The 17,414-nt window shown below is 43.9% G+C and overlaps 1 protein-coding gene across 1 annotated transcript in view; it reads left to right on the forward strand.

The window, feature by feature from the left end:
• Positions 1-17,414, forward strand: part of Mei1 (meiotic double-stranded break formation protein 1) — a 61,018-nt gene that overhangs the window by 9,364 nt on the left and 34,240 nt on the right. The window contains exons 5-15 of the mRNA XM_051189466.1: positions 537-642; positions 1,306-1,509; positions 3,226-3,356; positions 4,440-4,554; positions 5,536-5,652; positions 7,841-7,940; positions 8,045-8,179; positions 11,919-12,033; positions 13,125-13,216; positions 14,373-14,514; positions 16,610-16,721. Coding sequence (XP_051045423.1) covers positions 537-642; positions 1,306-1,509; positions 3,226-3,356; positions 4,440-4,554; positions 5,536-5,652; positions 7,841-7,940; positions 8,045-8,179; positions 11,919-12,033; positions 13,125-13,216; positions 14,373-14,514; positions 16,610-16,721 — 1,369 coding nt within the window. The remainder of the gene's footprint in view (positions 1-536; positions 643-1,305; positions 1,510-3,225; positions 3,357-4,439; positions 4,555-5,535; positions 5,653-7,840; positions 7,941-8,044; positions 8,180-11,918; positions 12,034-13,124; positions 13,217-14,372; positions 14,515-16,609; positions 16,722-17,414) is intronic.

A 17,414-nucleotide genomic window follows, 5' to 3' on the forward strand; every position in this document is an offset into this window, starting at 1 on the left:
TTTTATCCTCCAGTTTCTAGTTCTAAAGGAGGCAAAAATACTTATTTACATATTTTGCATTTTAAAACATTTTAGTGTGTGTGTGTGTGTGTGTGTGTGTGTGTGTGTGTGTGTATTGAGTCCAGGACCTCAAGCATCCTAGGCAAGTGTGCAACCACCACCTAGTTCTAAAGGAGGCAAAAATACTTATTTACATATTTTGCATTTTAAAACATTTTAGTGTGTGTGTGTGTGTGTGTGTGTGTGTGTGTATTGAGTCCAGGACCTCAAGCATCCTAGGCAAGTGTGCAACCACCACCTACATCCCCAACCAGAATATATTAATATTAGTAACGTTTAACAAGCATTAAACTTTACTGGGAGAGGAATTTGACTTGGTCCTTTCCTCTAGGAGCTCCCTATGAAATGGAGGAGATGGAGACTTAGCTAAAGCTAAATGTGGTGAGAGACAAGCATAACAGACACTGACTTGGGTAGGACAGTGCCATTGCTGGGAGGTTAGCCATGATTCTGACAGCATGTTTCACTTTCTGTAGCTGTGTAGCATCCCCTCCATGGGAGGCAGCCTGGCTACCATGACTCTTCTTGGCAAGCTGGTGGATGCCATTCCTGGTTTGGCTGATGAGCTTGTAACAGAGCATGGTAAGTTTCCTGTGGAGGGGGTGGTTCTTACCTTTTACATTCTTTGGTCATGTGCTACATCAGTGCCCTATTTACTGTGTGTGCACATTTGGGAAGGCATTATTTTCCTCATGTACTCCAGTTGTTTGTTTTTATTGTTTTCATCTGCAGAATGTGCTCGATATTGGTCTTGGACTTTTTTCTTTTTCTTTCTTTCTTTTTTTTTTTTTTTTTTTTTTTTTTTTGAGACAAGGTCTAGCCTGGCCTCAAACTCCAAGTTTTCCTTCTGTCTCCTGAGGTGTGCACTACAAATGAACTAAGGGCTTATCATGGCATTCCCTTCAGGTGGAAAGATAAATGAATTCTGGGACATAGACACACTTTTAGGTTTAATTTACTTTATTTAATTTGTGAGGGTGTACATGTGTATGCAGATATGTACATGTCACAGAGAGTCTGTGGTATTCAGAGAACAACTCTGTCAGGTGTTGGGGGCAGACACTTTTAGTCCCAGTACTTGGGAGGCAGAGACAGGTGGATCTCTGTGAGTTCAAGGACAGCCTGGTCTACAGAGCTAGTTCCAGGACAGGCTCCAAAGCAATACAGAGAAAGCCTGTCTCAAAAAACAAATGAAATAAAATAAAACTTAAAAGATTTCTTGCTTCTTGGATGTTTTCTGGACAGGCAACTTGATGGAACATCTGTTGAGAGGCTTAGTTTCCTCCAATGAGGGAGTGCAAGCTTCCATCTGCTATCTCTATGGGAAGCTCTACTCCTCCTCAACTGCAGCTGAGATGCTTTCCGGCCATTTCCGGGAGAAGCTGTGTCCCCTCTTCCTTTCCACCCTGGACAATGCCCAGACAAAGGATCTACAGTTCAACTGCCTGGGTAAGACAAAGGAGAGTAAAGGAAGAAGCTCTTAAATTTGAGGATTTACGATTTTGGTTATTGCAGGTGGAGTAGAGGTTTGCTGCTTTGGGAAGGCAGAAAGTAAGTTTGGGAGAGATTCATAGAGTGAGTGATACCTAGATTTGGTGAGGCATTTTAAGAATGTCGTCTTTGGAAGAAAACGATGAAAAAAAAATAGTGGGTTTTTTTTTTCTTTGAGACTTTGCTGCCAAAGTTAATTGTTATATACCACACTTTTCATCTCCTATATAGTCACTTTCCTAGTTAGAAAAATCCTCTATTTCCTCTGTGGCCTCCAGGGTAAAATTCAGGTTTCCATGCTTCCTCCTCCTTCATTTGGGACATTGTCGCAGTAGATAGCCTAGGCTGGCCTTCAGCCCTGTCTTCCAGGCTTGTGGCACCATGCCTGGCTGTTGAGGATTTTAGGAGCCTCAGCATAGCCTTTAGGTCTCTTGTCCTGCTCCCGGCATGAATGCACATGGCAGTGAGCTGTCTGTTTTACTGTATTTGTTGGCAGCAGGGATTGTGTTCTACACCAGCTCCAGTTTTCATTTTTCAGAGGGTGTGGATTGACACTGCTGGTGACTGAGTGTGGGCTGGTTTCAGAGCAGGAGCTCTATAGGGAAAAGCATAATCTACTCTGACAACAGCTTCTTTTCACAGTCTACCAAGAGCTGTAAGAACAGCCCTGCCACTCATGAATATTCATTCTGAGCCAGGTTGTGTGCTGGGCTCTTAGATCACAAAGATGTCCAACCCAGCCTCTATCCTGTAGGAACTCACAGGCCACGTGAAGGACAAACATGGATGGTTAGAGTACAATGTGGTACCCTGACAGAGAGATTCAAAGGGGATGAGGGGAGTACAGGACAAGAGAGACTTACTATAGGGAAAGATACTTAGACTGAGGCCTGAGTGTGTGGGGGAATTGGAGGGAGGGTGATCGTGTACATAACATGGACGAAAGCACCAAGCATGAAGCAGCCTGAATGGATGCCTTGTGACAGGACAGTCTTGGAGTCAGAGAATATTAGTGTTAAGAGGGGCATTAAGTTGAGATCCTGGTCAGTCCCAGAGCTGACCTAGGTAAAGAAGAGGGAAAGCTCAGCTGATGATATATTTTAAATCCTATCTCTTCTCTAGAGCCTTTCTCTCCAAGCAGGTATGCAGTTACATTCTTATTTTTTAAAGTTTTTTCAGATGTATTTATTTTTGTTTTATATGTATGGGTGTTTTGCTTCTCTGTATGTCCCTGCAGAGGCCAGAAAAGGGACTCAGATCCCCTTGAACTGGAGTTATAGATGGCCACTGTGGGCGGTACCACCTGGGCTATTGAAGAAAGCAAGCTGAGCAAACCCTGCAAAGCAAACTCTAAGTGGTTCCTAACTCTGGTTCTGCTTGAGTTCCTGACCTGACTTCCTCAGTGGTGGATTCTGACATAGACGTATAAGACATATAAACCCGTTCCTCCCTGAGTTTCTTTTGTTCAGTTTTATCATAGCAACAGGAAACCAGACCTGGACACAATTGGATTCCTATAGTTAATAGATTCTCAGGTGCTGGGTTGCAGAAAGCAAACTGATGACTAAGCATTCTAACCACGCTTCATATCTACAGAGACCAGAAGAAGCCTCTTAAAATGTCTGAGAGGACTCTGGTGCCCTTCTGACCTCATTTCACCCCTCTGCATCCTAGGTTTGCTAAGGCAGTTGCTGAGGTATGATCTCTTTGTGTCCGTGATCATGAACAAGTCTGTGCTGGTGGAGAGTGCCGAGAGTGTTGAGCGGCCATCAAGAGAGACCTCGTTGCCTTTGGTGCTCAAAAAGGTAGTGGTGGACCAGGGATCATAGCTCAGTTGTAGAGGATGTGCTTAGCATGTGAGGCAGGAGGATGAGGAAAGCAAGATTATCTGGGCCATGTGGGATCCTGACTCAAAATAACAACAAGCAGTAATAACAACAACAACAAAATCCCTAAAGACCAAAGCAAAACTAAAACAACCTCCCTCAAAACAAACAAATTTTGGTGAGACAATTTAGTAATGGGTGAACCTCTAAATTTACAGTTGCCTGACCTAAATTCCTACCTTGGCTTTGCCTCTTGTCATCTGTATGACCTGGAGTTTGATGATCTGTTGAGAGGACAGTTATATGGCAATGGCTCCTTACACTGAAAGGCTACAAAATAAAATTAAAAAGGGGGAAAGTTATGTGTGATGAGGTTCAAGGGAAACTGGACAGAGGTTTCTAGAGCCTTCTCAAGGGGACTGTAGCTCCTCCAACAGTTCACTGTGAAAACCGATGGAAATGTTGCCTACTTGGGGGGGGGGGTTACGTTCTAGAGTTTTGCCTGGAGCAGGGTGGTCATGAAGGTCGTCTTTGTCTCCATATCCTAAGTTTCTGGGCTCCCGGAAGGACAGCAGCTGCTCAGCAGACACATTGTTTATCTACATAGTTAGTCATAGCTACTCTCACTGGTTCTGGCAGGAGCAGGGACCCTCTAAAAAGCCAAACTCCAAATCCAACCAAAGTTCAGTTTTGTAGACAGGTTTCTCCAAGAGCCATAGCTTTAGGCTTGTTACATTGACTATTTTGACATGCTCAGAAAAGCAAAGGCCACAGTGGTGGAATCTTCTCTTCTTGTGTCATGTGACTGTAGCAGATGCCCAAGCCAGATAAGGGCTTTTGCTGGTGAATCCCTGCTTATGAGTTGTTGATCCTTTTAGAATTGTCACTGGTGGGGTTCACGTTGTGTTCTTCATTCTGTCGTTCACCTGTGTTAGAGACACCTTTCCATAATCTGTAGTTATTCTCCGTACTATGACATGGAAGCCATAATGATTTGGGCTTCTGCCCTGAGCCACTTAGGACTTGGTGACGTGACTGGGGCATTTTTTGCTGTTTCTCCAGTTTCTCCTCTCCAGAGACGAGATCCTGCAGGTGGCCAGCTCCCACTGTATAACTGCAGTGCTGGTTCACTCCCCTGCAAAGCATGCCGCTGCCTTCATTCATGCTGACATCCCAGGTATGAGACCCTCCAGTCTTCTTCCCTGGGGACTCTGACTAGAGCTGCGAAGTCGAAGCCACAGCAGCAGCTCTGTCAGAGGATCTCTGATAACTCACCCTAGAGGGACAGGGCAGGGCTAAGATCAGCTTTTTGTGAAGTAGGCTTCCTAGTATCTGATGGACTTGAACAGTTTGTTACTGATATTTGCCATTCATTTTGACCTTCAGGGAGTGGCAGAAAGACCCAAGATGAGAAAGACAAATATCTGTCTAGGAACTTTGAGGACCGGAAATAAGCCTTGTGGTTATTGTAGATGTCAAACATGTTGGTGTCCATCTTAGTTATTTTACTTTTTGTGAATCAGGGATTCAAACCAGGGCCTTGCACATGCTAAGCAGGCACTCTGTCACCGAGCTACATTCCAGTCCATCATTATTTTATGGTTTAGGAAACTTTTTTTTCTAGAAAAGACACAAACTTATATACATGGAAACAATTACATGGTATTCACCAGACCAAATGTGAATATACATACCCTTTTGATAGAGGAAGTGGGAGATTGTGGAATGTACACAATTTTAAAGGGTTGTTAATGATTACTGAGGAGAATTAGTTCAAAGAAGTGAAATGCTATTCCAAATCAACAAGAGTAGTTGTTGGTAGAGATGGGACGTGCAATGAAGGCTGATTCTTCAAGCTCTTTATTGTGCTGATGCCTATCTGCCTGCCCTTCCTGAGAGTTTGAAAACCTGAGGTTCCAGTCTTTGCCAAACAGAAATGGCCTTCACTGTTACTGTGGTGTTTTATGGTCCTCAGTTTTTACCTTTGTAACCCTGAGGACACTTTGAAAGTTTATCTGGGAATTGGCTGTTTCTGAGTGAGAAGGGTGTGTGGCCAGACAGAAGGAGAAAGAAGAAATAAGAGTTCAAAGCCTTCATGTCTTGACATTCATGACCATGACCTCCAGCTGTCATTTATTTTCTCTCATCCCCTGGCCAGAATTCCTCTTTGAGCATCTCTCATCTTCCAGTGAAGTGCTTGTCTGGTCCAGCTACAATTGCTTGATCCTCCTGGCAGAAGAACCACTCTTCTTTTCCAAGTGTCACACAGTGTATGGTTGGTAGTGTGGGCCCAGTGCTGACTCTAGGTTCACAGACAGAAGTTTAAGATTGGGTAGCAGCAACTGTGGAGGGGCTGGCATCCATTTTAGGGGGTGGAACTCAGACTCAGTCCTTTGATATCTAGGCGGTTCTGTTAACTCTTCATCAGGATCAGGCATTCTTATTAGTTGCTAAATGATGTCTAGCTTCACAGCAAGGATAATTTCAAACAATTAGATTCAGCCTTGGCTCAGCCTTCTATATGCCCTGGATATCTGTCACCTAGCTAGTCTCAAGATTTCTTAGTTCATCCTTTCAGAGTCTTGAAACAGTTCTTTGCCTTCCATACTAATGATGATCCTTATTTGGGAATTTGGGATCTATAAAACCACATCCATAGTTTTAGACTCAATGCAATAATATAATATAATAATATAATACATCCATACATATATTGGTTTCTCTGTGTAGCTCTGGTTATTCTGGAACCTTCTCTGTAGACCAGGTTGGCCTTGAACTCATAGAGATCCTCCTGTCTCTGCCTACCACATACCCCCACTGCTCAGCTCTGTGTTGGGCTTTTCAAGGAAGGTAAAACTTTGATGTGGATCCCTCCATGACTGGTGAGGTTTGAGCTTTCAAAGAAAAGAAGGCTAGAGGACCAGGGAGACAAAGTCAGAGGCCCATCATGGCAGGTGACAGGAAAGCATGTTGGATGCTGTATGATGTTGAATAAGTCACCAGACCTCCCTGCACTTCTCTTGGTAGGCTGGTCACCATGGCTCTGGCCCGCAGAAGACCTTGGTTTGGGAGTGTGACTCTGACAGACTCTGACAGGGCTGACTGGGCTGACATGGCACATGCTCTCCCAAGTGCCATCGAGAGGTCCCTACCTGGGCATTAGCCAATGTCCTGTCTGATGAGTGTGTATGACTCTGTGCCACCCTTTTCTTGAGCCCCAGTGCCTCCATCTGCAGAGGAGGGGCTGGTGAGATGTCTCCTTCCAGCTTTGGGAGCCAGGGACAGTGCCTAGCACTGGAATTCAGGCTGTCACCCAAGTCGACTGACCATCTACATTGCTGACTTGTTGATTAAATAGGGGTTCCAGTCACTCTGCCCATTGGCTTCACCCTCCCTGTCTCCTCTGCTCTGTGAGTCCATTTGGAGTAGGACACAGTGGAGCTGGCTTTGGAGGGAGAGACGGGGCCTTTGGCGGAGCTGGATAAAAAGATGTGGTGACTGGAGAGGTGCTCAGTAGTTAACAGTGTGTGCTCTCTTGCAGAAGACCCATGGACAGCTCACAACCACTTGCAACTCCAGCTCTTTCTGGTTAGACCTTTGACACAAACTAGCATTTGGGAAGAGGGGACTCAACTGAGAAAATACCTCCATCCAGATTGCCTGTACACAAGTCTGTGCCGGCATTTTCTTTTTCTTTCTTTTGGTTTTTGAAGCAGGTCTTCTCTGTATAGCCCTGACTATCCTGACACTCGATCTGTAGACTAGGCTGGCCTCAAAATCAGAGATCTGCCTGCCTCAGCCTCCTGAGTACAAGGAATTCAAAGCACGTGCCACTGCCACCTGTCTAATTTTTGTATGCTGTTTCTCACCTACATTTGGTACCAGACTGGGACCAGGAATTTAGAAATAACATAACATGGTCTCTGCTCCCAAGGAGAGGTGTGAACAGACAATTTTAATATAAGTTAATTCAAAGTCTTCTAAACAGAAGCAAAAAGAGCTCAGGGGAGGTTCACAGCTCTTCATGGATGGAGATGGAGGGTCTTCTGGAAGAGCCAAGGCTGGACCTAATTCTTTCATGAAGAAAGGAGTGTGCTAAGTGGGAAGGTGTGACTTGATCCATAGGGTGTCACTAATCCATCATGTGCTTGAGTCTATGTGGATGTGGAAATAGAATGAAATAGATGAGGACATGCCCTTGGTAATCTCACACTGGGGTCTCACCTTTGCCTCACCAGATGCTGGTGATTGAGCCCATACTTTTAGCTTGCTAGGCAAGAATCCTATCACCGAGAAAAATGTGTATGTCCCGGTCTTACAGAATCAGTTCAGCCCTGTCAGTGTCAGCTCACAAGGGTCCAATAGCTTGTAGGTCTGTTTAGAGCCTGTCACCTCTCTTGGGTGATTAATGGAAGAACCACAGAGCACTGAGCCCTTGTCTGTGACCTGTTTTCCTGAGGTAGGGATTGAGGCTGTGGTCAGGAGCCTCCAGGGAAGCCTCCAGATGACCAACACAGAGTTGCAGAAGCAGGGCCTACTGCTCTTCACTGAAATTCTGAGTCGGTAAGCAAAGACATGGGGTGGGACTGGTAAAGGAGGGGTGAATGTTTGTTCCTGGTGAGGCCAGGCATGATTCATTCACTTGTTTCTCATCTACCATTTCATAGGCAGCCAGAAGAGATCAGGCTGTTCACAAGTTCAGCCATGTGCAGAGATGCCAGCTGTGCCCTCCAGGAGGCGGTGAGCAGTCCTGTGTTAGATGTGGCCAGTGAAGCACTGAGGGCCATTTCGGCTTTTCTGAGGTGAGAGGCTGAGGCAGGCTGAACAGAACATGCCTGAGGGTCTGTGGAGGCCAGGGAGTTCCTGGGATGCTTTCTTGTACCACTGTCATTATTATTTGTTGTTACTGTTGTTTTGTTAAGACTGGGTCTCATAGTGTAGCCCAGGCTATCCTAGAACACACTATGTACCCCAAGTTGACTTTAGTAATGTTCTTGTCTCTACTTTTTAAGTGCTAGGATTAGGCCTGAGTCCCATACCTGACTTCTTTATTTAGTTCCTTCCTTCTTTTCTTTTCTTTCTTTCTTTCTTTTTTTTTTTTTTTTTTTTCCTGAGACAGGCTTTCTCTACATAGTACTGTCCTGAACTCACAATGTAGTCCAACCTAGGTTTGAACTCACAGAGATCCTTTTGCCTCTGACTCATGTGTGCTAGGATTAAAGGCTTTTGCTACCATACCTGGTTTCTGTTGGTTCCATTTGAGATAAAGTCTGGTGTAGTCCAGGCTGGCCTCAAAAGTTGCTGTGTAGCAAATGATGACCTTGAATTTCTTAGTATTCTGCCTCGGCCTTCTGAGTCCTGGGTTTATACAAGCATGTGGCACTTTGCTCAGCTAATTGTGGCTTTTGAAGCAACATTTGTTGGTTCTCATTCTCTTAGTCCCCATATCTCCTACCAAGCCCTCTGTTTTACTTTTCAAGGTCAGTTAGCTGTAACTTTATTTTTACATTGTAAAGGTTGTTAATATTTATAGTTTCTTCCTTCTTTATATTTAAATCTTTGTGATTTGACTCCAGGGTGGTTCTAAAAATTGAAACAAAAAAATTAACATTTACATTACAATAACTTGGGTCTATCTGTCTTTGCTTTTGTGGTACCCTGGATTTGGATCTCTAAATCTGGAGCATGAGTTCCAGGGTGGATGAGATGAGTAAACCCACATGGTGCCAGAGGCACAGAGAGTGAAAGTGATGGCAGAAGTCTCCCACAGGAGGTCTGTGCTTGTAAGGGGCAGGAAGCAGCTGTCAAGCAGGTGGTGGTATTTGAGCTGTGCTAGGAAGGATAGGGGAATGCAGGTTGTGGAAAGACAGGGTGGGTGAAAAAACATGTGGAGGTGGTCCTGAGGGACCAGTAGTTGGTTCAGTTAACAGGTTATAAGAAGCAGGCAGCACCAGAAAAAGTTGTTTGGTCCGAGCTGTGGAGAGAGTTGGGGAGGGAGGTGATTGAGCCATTAGTATTGGCATGATGCTGAGGGATTGACTTTATCCCCCCGGAAGGTAGACAAAGTCCCTCTAAAACGGAATGGTTCAGAAGCTCGGAAACACACTAGAAGGCAGAATGAAGAAAGTGAGCTGCTAAAAAACCAAATAGACAGCAACCAACAAATATAATGGGCCAGGGGCTTGATGATCACTGTAGGGAAAAAGGTTAGAGATCCAAGATACACATGGTAGTGCACCCCAGTAACACTAGCCACTTGGGAGACTGAGGCAGGAAGGTTGCTTGAGGTTAGTGAAAACCCGCCTGTATGGGCTGGCAAGATGGTTCTGTGGGTGAAAGCATTGCTGCATAAGCTGAATGGCCTGAGTTCAGTCCCCAGTAAGTCATGTCGGAGGGAGAGGACCCATTCCTGAAAGCTGTCCTCTGACCTCTACACATGCACTCTGACATTGTTACTCACACATATATCATACACAACAATCAATATTTTTAAAGAAATGGTCTGTGCAACATACCAAGTCCTTGTCTCGAAAAACAAAACAACGGCCAGGCAATGGTGGTGCATGCCTTTAATCCCAGCATTTATGAGGCAGAGGCAGGTGGATCTCTGAGTTTGAAGCCAGCCTGGTCTACAGAGTGAGTTCCAGGACAGCCAGGGCTAAACAGGGAAATTCTGTTTTGAAAAACAAAATAAAACAAAAACCAAAAAAGAAAAAGAAAGATTTCCAGAAATGAAGGAGAAGCAGTTGACTGGGAACTTAATAGAAGGTTAAATAGATCCCTCAGTGTTCAAAGAGGACCCAGAAATGAGAGATAGAATGTTCCCTAGTTAATATACTGAGTTTAATAGAGTCCTCCCAATTTCATGTCTATGTAGAATCAGTATGTCTTAAGACATAGAGCTTTTGTGGGCATTGTTAAAATAAAGTCATATAGCAGGGATTGCAAATTCAGTGACTACTGTCTGTATTATAAGCTTCATTGATGGTATTTACCTGTAATCCTAGTTCTTGGGTGGTTGAAATGCCCAGTTACTTGAGACACCATCTCAAAACAAAACAAAAACCCATTCAAATGTGATGGTGCAGTGCCTGTAATGTCAGTACTTGGGAGTCTGAGACAGAATTTCTGAGAGTTTTGGGTTAGCCTCAGCTTGAAGTGTGATCCTAATTGGTCTTATCAATAAAAACCCGGAGTCAGATATCGATGTAAATGCTGAAAGATCAGAGAAGCAAAGAAGCGCCACAGTCACTTCTTACCTTTGAATCCTCTGGCTGAAAGGGGGCTGAGATAACATGGTGCCCCATGTTATCACTTCCTGTTTCCTGTCTATACAGACCTCCAGACCTCTGTGGTTAACTAGTGGCTAGCTCCACCCTCTGATCTCCGGGCAAGTTTTGTCAGAACACAAACAAAATATCACAATATGACTACAAATTCTGAGTCAGTTTAAAATAAGAGTGAGACCCTGCTTCAAAAAAGGTTGGGGTTGAGGACTGGGGTTGAAGGATGGCTCAGTGGTTAAGAGCACTGGCTGCTCTTCCAAAGGACCCACATGGTAGCTTACATCTGTCTGGAACTGCAGTTCCAGAGGATCTGTTGTCCTTTCCTGGCCCCCAAGGTTACCAGGCATCACATGTTGTGTGCATATAAATGCTTGCAACCAAAACATTCATATGTGTAAAAATAAAACTTTAAAAGGGGTTGATTTAGACACATGTGACATGGATAAGAATTGGGGGAAGATACCATTGTGAAGATGGGCAGAAATCAGAGCAATGCCAAGGGATGCTAGAGGCTGCTGGCAATCGTGAACAAGTTAAGACAAGGAAAGTCTTCCTGATTCTTCCCCAAATGCTTTAGATTTGCAGGTCAGTCCAGTCTTCTAACATTATGGCAAGACATTGTTGTCTACAAAGTACACACTCAAGAACTATGCAATTGAGCTGGGTGGTGGTGGCACACATATTTAAACCCAGCACTTGGGAGGCAGAGGCAGGTGGATTTCTGAGTTTGAGGCCAGCCTGGTCTACAAAGCGAGTTCCAGGACAGCGAGAGCTACACAGAGAAGCTCTGTCTCAAAACACCAAACTCAAAAACCAAAAAGCCCTACATAATTGAATTACAAAATAATATCTCCTAATACCCTAAGTATTGTGGTTGGTTTATTGTTAACTTGCCAGAAATTTGAATCACCTGAGCAGGGTGCTGTCCCTTCTGCCTCGATGGATGTCAGTAGGAAGACCCACCTCAGAGGTCTTTTTGTAACAGCTCAGATTAAAAAAAAAAAAAGAGGTGTGTCAGGAGGAAGGAAGGCCATTTCCCTTTAGTTCCACGTCCTTCCCTCTCCGCACTTCGTTGATTGGCCTAAAATGAAATCCTCAGAGCTATTCTCTGCTATTAAGCTTCCTTGCACAGATGAAACTGCTGAGCACAGAGGGTTATGCATCTACTCTGGGCATCCCAATGCCCCAAACCCTGGGGTGTGGATTTTAGGGCTATTTTACCTCTCTGGGCTTATTCTTGTCTTTGTGGTTATAGGAAGGACCATCAGAGCTCTCTACCAGTGCAATACAGACGACTTAGGGCCTTGCTTGAAGCCATGCTGAGTCGATGTATGGAGTTTTCCCAGACCCCACTGAATAGGAGGTCACTGGTGAGTGAACTGCAAGCATGTGTCTTCTGAAGTCCCCTACTATAAAGTCTGTCTGTCTGTCTTTGTCTGCCATGGGACTATAAGCATATATCACCATGCCTATTTTTTTTTTCAATGCTGGGGCCTTGCATATGTTAGGCAAGCACTTTACCACTGAGCTACATCTCTAGATCTCCAGTTTGTTTTTAGAAAAGCAATTTGTATATCACCTCATCTCCTGCAGCAATTTATAGGCTTAAGGGTCACTGTCTTGACCATTTTGATTGGTAAGGAAACTGAAGCCCCAGGGGTTAAACACTTTTTTCTAAATGCCAAATTTTCAAAGTACTTTAGTGAGCAAGGCCATAATCCTTATGTACAAGATACTGAGGTAGAAGGGTTGAAGAGTTTGAAGCTAGACTCAGCTGCATAATGTCTCAAAATAATTTAACTACTATCTGCATGTTGTTAATTAGACTTTTCTTGTTTTGTTTCTGGGTTTTTTTGTTTGTTTGTTTGTTTAATTTTGTGCTGCTGGGAATCAAACCCAAGTGTTCATGAGTAAAAGGCAAGTACTCCACACAAAGCCACATTCTAGCCCTATGTTTTAGGTATGGTAAACATTCTCACAACATGTTTAAGACTGGATCTTTAGGATCTTAGAAAGACTCTAACTGATGTTCACTGTGTTGTAATTACTGACTTTTAATGGCTCATAGACTTATGGTATCAGGAAAGATACTCTTAGTATGAGTGTTACGTTTTTCAGGATTATAGTTCTCAGACCTACTGGGGTGAGGATTTTCTTGTGTTATGGAGCAACAATATGGACATTACAGCTACTTGGGCTATTGTTCACCAGCTGTGACAGCTTTCTGTATATAAAAGACCAAGGGTCGTTCTTGAGGTGCTCAGGCACATAGGGTTAAAGTTATCCCCTCTGCTATTTTTAAAAGAGCTACTTAGATCCATGAATCTACATACCCGAGATCCCTTGGGAAGTTTGGTATATGCAAAGGGCAGACTGCAGTGAAGGAAGAAGTCTGTGCTGTTCAGGCCTAGGCTGGCACATGGAGTGTGACTCATAAGCTCATCTCTGCTCTTCACCCCAGGGCCATGCTTGCAGTAGAAACTCCGAGAAGGCCAGTCTTCGAAAGGGGAAGTTCCTTTTGAGCACTCTGGAGGGGTTTAGGAATGCCTGCAGGTAAGGGGCCCTCTGCAGCCTAAGGCTGGAGAGCAGGGGCTGGTGGTCTTAGACAAAAGACAAAGTAGCACTTGGCCTCTGTTGCTCTCAGGAATTGTGAAAGGACTTTGACTGGGGTTGGGGTATGTGGAAGAAGTCTGAGAATGGGTAGCTAGGGGTAGGACAGTTCTAGGTTCCCCAAGCATCCTGCTGATGCTTTTGCTACTGTACCATGAGTTCATTTTAAAATCATCTTTTAAGCCTTATTTATTTTTATTTTATGTGTGTGTGTGTTTTGCATGAATGCATGTATGTGTAGCATGTACATGCACTGCCCATGGAAGCTAAGAGAGGTTATAAAGCCAGGTGTGGTGGTGCACACCTTTAATTCCAGTAACCTGGATGTAGAAGCAGTGAATCTCTTGAGTTCAAGGCTAGCCTGGTCTGCAGAGTGAGTTCCAAGACAGCCAGAGCTACACAGAGAAACCCTGGGGGGGGGAGAGAGAGAGAGAGAGAGAGAGAGAGAGAGAGAGAGAGAGAGAGAGAGAGAGAGAGATCTCCTGGAGCTACAGAAGATTGTGAGCCACCATGTGGGTGCTGGGAATTGAACTCCAATCCTCTGGAAGAGCAGCCAGTGTTCTTAACCACTTGATCCATCTCTCCAGCCGCCATGAAGTTATGCCTTATTCCCTTTTCTTCCTCCCTGAAACTAGCCTAATGCTGGCACTCTTCACTGAACACACTTCACACAAACACATCCTTGTCAACATCTGTGTGCCAGACCTTGGGATAGAAAGATAAGTCAGAATGACTCCTGCTCACAGGGAGCTGATGGTCTCTGAGGGAAGGGACACCTTTGAGTGTGAATTATCTAAGTTGTATAGACTCCAAGGAAGGCTTTTTAGGCAGGGAGAGGAGCATCAGGTTAGGCAAAGAGATGTGCAGTGGCAGACCTCGTGAGATGTGCAGGGAATACACATAGGGTATGGAAGAGCCATATGTGATGGGGCAGCAGAGATTTGGGAGGCTGTTTAAACTCCAAACTTCTCATCGAAGACTCTTAAAATTGCCCCCATCTGAGGGTGGGAATGCTTTCTCTGACTTCTGAGCTCAGTCTAAGCGGGCACATCTCCCGTACCTGGATGGGTGTTAATAAGCATATGTACTGATTTCTTAGGCTGGCTGTGGAATTCCAAGGCGAGCCTTCTGCCCAGGAGAATCCCTTCACAGCTCCTGGTGCAGAGAAAGAAGACACCTTGGAGGCCTTCTCAGAGTTTCTTCTCAGTGCCTGTGACTCCCAGTGCATCCCTATGATGATGGTAAGCTCCTCTCCACAGGCAGCATGGACCTTGGGGAATACTCAGCTAGCCCTTACACTCTTAGCAATGTCATCCTGCAGCCATCTTTACTTTGGTTGTAACAAGAAAGTATGTTTCATTTTGTAAAACTAATAGGTTCATCTGAAGAAAAAGTTGACATCAGTAACAACAAAGTAATATGCAGGTAATGTTTGTAACATGGTACCTGTCTTACGGTCACTATGTAATTTTATCTCTGTGACCATGGCAGAAGGGTATTAGAATTTTTCACTAATATCTCTCCCCTGCCTCAGACCTTACACATCCTAACAGGATGTGTAATTTTTAAATGGTGTTCCTCTGTTGTTAAAAAGCACATGTGTGCCAGGTATGGTGTCACATGCCTTTAATTCCAGCACTCATGAGGCAGAGGCAGGAGGATCTCTGTGGTTTTTTAAAGCAATTTTTTAAAAGATTTACTTATTCATGCTGTATGTATATAGTGTTTTGCCTGTAGGCCAGAAGAGGGCACTAGGTTTCATTTATTATAGATGGTTGTGAGCTACCATGTGGGTGCTGGGAGTTGAACCTGTGTCCTCTAGATGAGCAACTAGTGCTCTTAACCTCTGAGCCATCTCTCCAGCCCTGGATCTCTGTGGTTTTTGAGGCCAGTCCAGTCTACATAGTGAATTGCAGGACAGCCTGAGCTATGTAGAGAGACCCTGTCTCCAAAACGGAACAAGTACATTGTAGTGCTGAGAAAGAGCATGCAACTTCATAGTCATAGTTTTTTTTGTCCTCCGTCTCATAGTTAGCAACAATGAATGTCTATGATCCTAGCTTCAGTAAAGACAAGTGTGCTCCACAGATCAGACACACCAGTCTGAAATGAGACCTGGTCCCATAGAGCTGTGCTTATGGTTGACCTGCGATTAAGACATGGGAAAGCCCAGTGTGGAGTGGTTCGCTCTGGGGTCACCCAGAGTCCTCTCCTTCTGAGGGTTTGAGCATCCTACGAATCCCTTGTTAATTGGGATAGATTATAGAATTATTATATTATTTCTGCTTTCTATTTTCTCCAGGCAAACTATTTGTATAAATAAGATATAACTATTATATAGATTTTCCTTTAATAAGTCTTAACTACTTTATTTATTTATTTATTTATTTTTGATTTTGTGTTTTTGAGACAGTCTCCTTGTGTAGTTCTGGCTGGTCTAGAACTTGTTATGTAGATCTGACTGGCCTTTAACTAATCAGATCTACTTGCCTTTGCTTCCTAAATGTTGCTTCCTAAATTAAAGATGTGTGCTACTGGTGTGCTACTACTTTTATAGCAACATATATGTATTTAAGTGTTTTGTTTTTAAATGAAATGACTGGCCTGCTCAAGAATAATGCCTTAAAGGTCCTGGCTGTTCACATGTAGGAGCTGAGACACAGAGACACAGAAGGTGATTGTCTAAGGGTGTACAGAGATGACCCTAAATTGAGCTTGATAGAAGACAAATTCCTTTAAACTTAATCATGAGGTACTGTCTCATGACTGCCCAAGGACCACATGAATAAAGAGTGAAGGTGGAAGCTGGGCAGTGGTGCATACCTTTAATCCCAGCACTAGGAACGCAGAGGCAGAGGCAGGCGGGTCTCCGAGTTCAACGCCAGCCTGGTCTACAGAGTGAGTTTCAGGACAGTCAGAGCTACATAGAGAAACCTTGTTTTGGGGGGAAAAAGTGAAGGCAGTTGAATTCCATATTGCAGTTAAAATTGTAAGTGTAGTGAGAGAAATGAGTCACCCTGCACTATGGCCTAGGAAGTGCCATTTGTACATTATAACTCATCTGTTCCCAGGACGTAGGTGTTCTTGTTCTTATTTGGGGGAAGGGAATAGAACAGAGGTCAATGAGGTAAAGTACTTGCTAACATCTACTGGCAGAGTCAATCCTTAAGTGTAGGTTTGTGAGTTCATAGTCCCTAGATTTATTTTCCTTGGGTTGGTGAAATGAAAGGGGTTATCTGAACCTGATAGGTTGGATGCCAGTTTCTGAAGATGTCTTTTCTTCTTTAGAGACTCAGGCTTGGTGCTATGTTGTATTCTCACTTCTGGTAATTTCAGAGGTACTCGGAGGAAGCCACACATCCAAGTCTGATGGAAGTTTTCCTCTCAATTCTGCACAGCCTCTTTGTCATCGTTCCCCATATGAAGGTGAAGTTCTCCAGGAAGCTTGGTAGGTGGCAGGTCTTTTTGGGTGTCTGTAGGGAGGCAAGCACTGTCAGTAACTGTTGAGAGTGCTCAAGGAGAGCATTAACCAGAGGGTGGACATCTGCATGTCTGTAAGCTGCATATCCTTTCCTCTGTCCAGTGTTGAGTGGTAGGAAAACGATGGAACAGTTAAAGCTATTGAAGTCAGTTTTCCACCTTACTGATATTTTTAGTGTTGTCTACAAGTCCAGCAGGTTCTCTTAAGTGTTCTCAGTACAATCCTTTCCCCATTTCTTTCTTCTTTTTTTCGAGACAGGGTCTCGTAAATGATATTTACGGTCTCTGGTTTCTTTTCTTTTTGGTCAAGATTTATTTTTAAGTACATGTAGTAAACATTTATAAAAATAATAAAATATTTAATTAAATTTAATTATATTATTTATTTTTATTTTTCAATACCAGAGTTTCTCTGTGTATCCCTGGATGTCCTGGAACTCACTCTGTAGCCTCAAACTCAGAGATCCACCTGTCTTTGCCTCCCCGAGTGCTGGGATTAAAGGCATGTGTCACCACTGCTTGGCAAAAGTATTTTAAAGATCATAAAAAATAAAATTAATTGTGTGGGTGCGTGTAGGTGTGTGGAGTTATATGTGTGTGAGTGCAGGTGCTTGAAGTAGCCAGAAGATGTTGGATCCCCTGGAGCTGGCGTTACAATCAG

This window comes from Phodopus roborovskii, unplaced genomic scaffold, assembly GCF_943737965.1.
Source record: "Phodopus roborovskii unplaced genomic scaffold, PHOROB, whole genome shotgun sequence".
Taxonomy (NCBI): domain Eukaryota; kingdom Metazoa; phylum Chordata; class Mammalia; order Rodentia; family Cricetidae; genus Phodopus; species Phodopus roborovskii.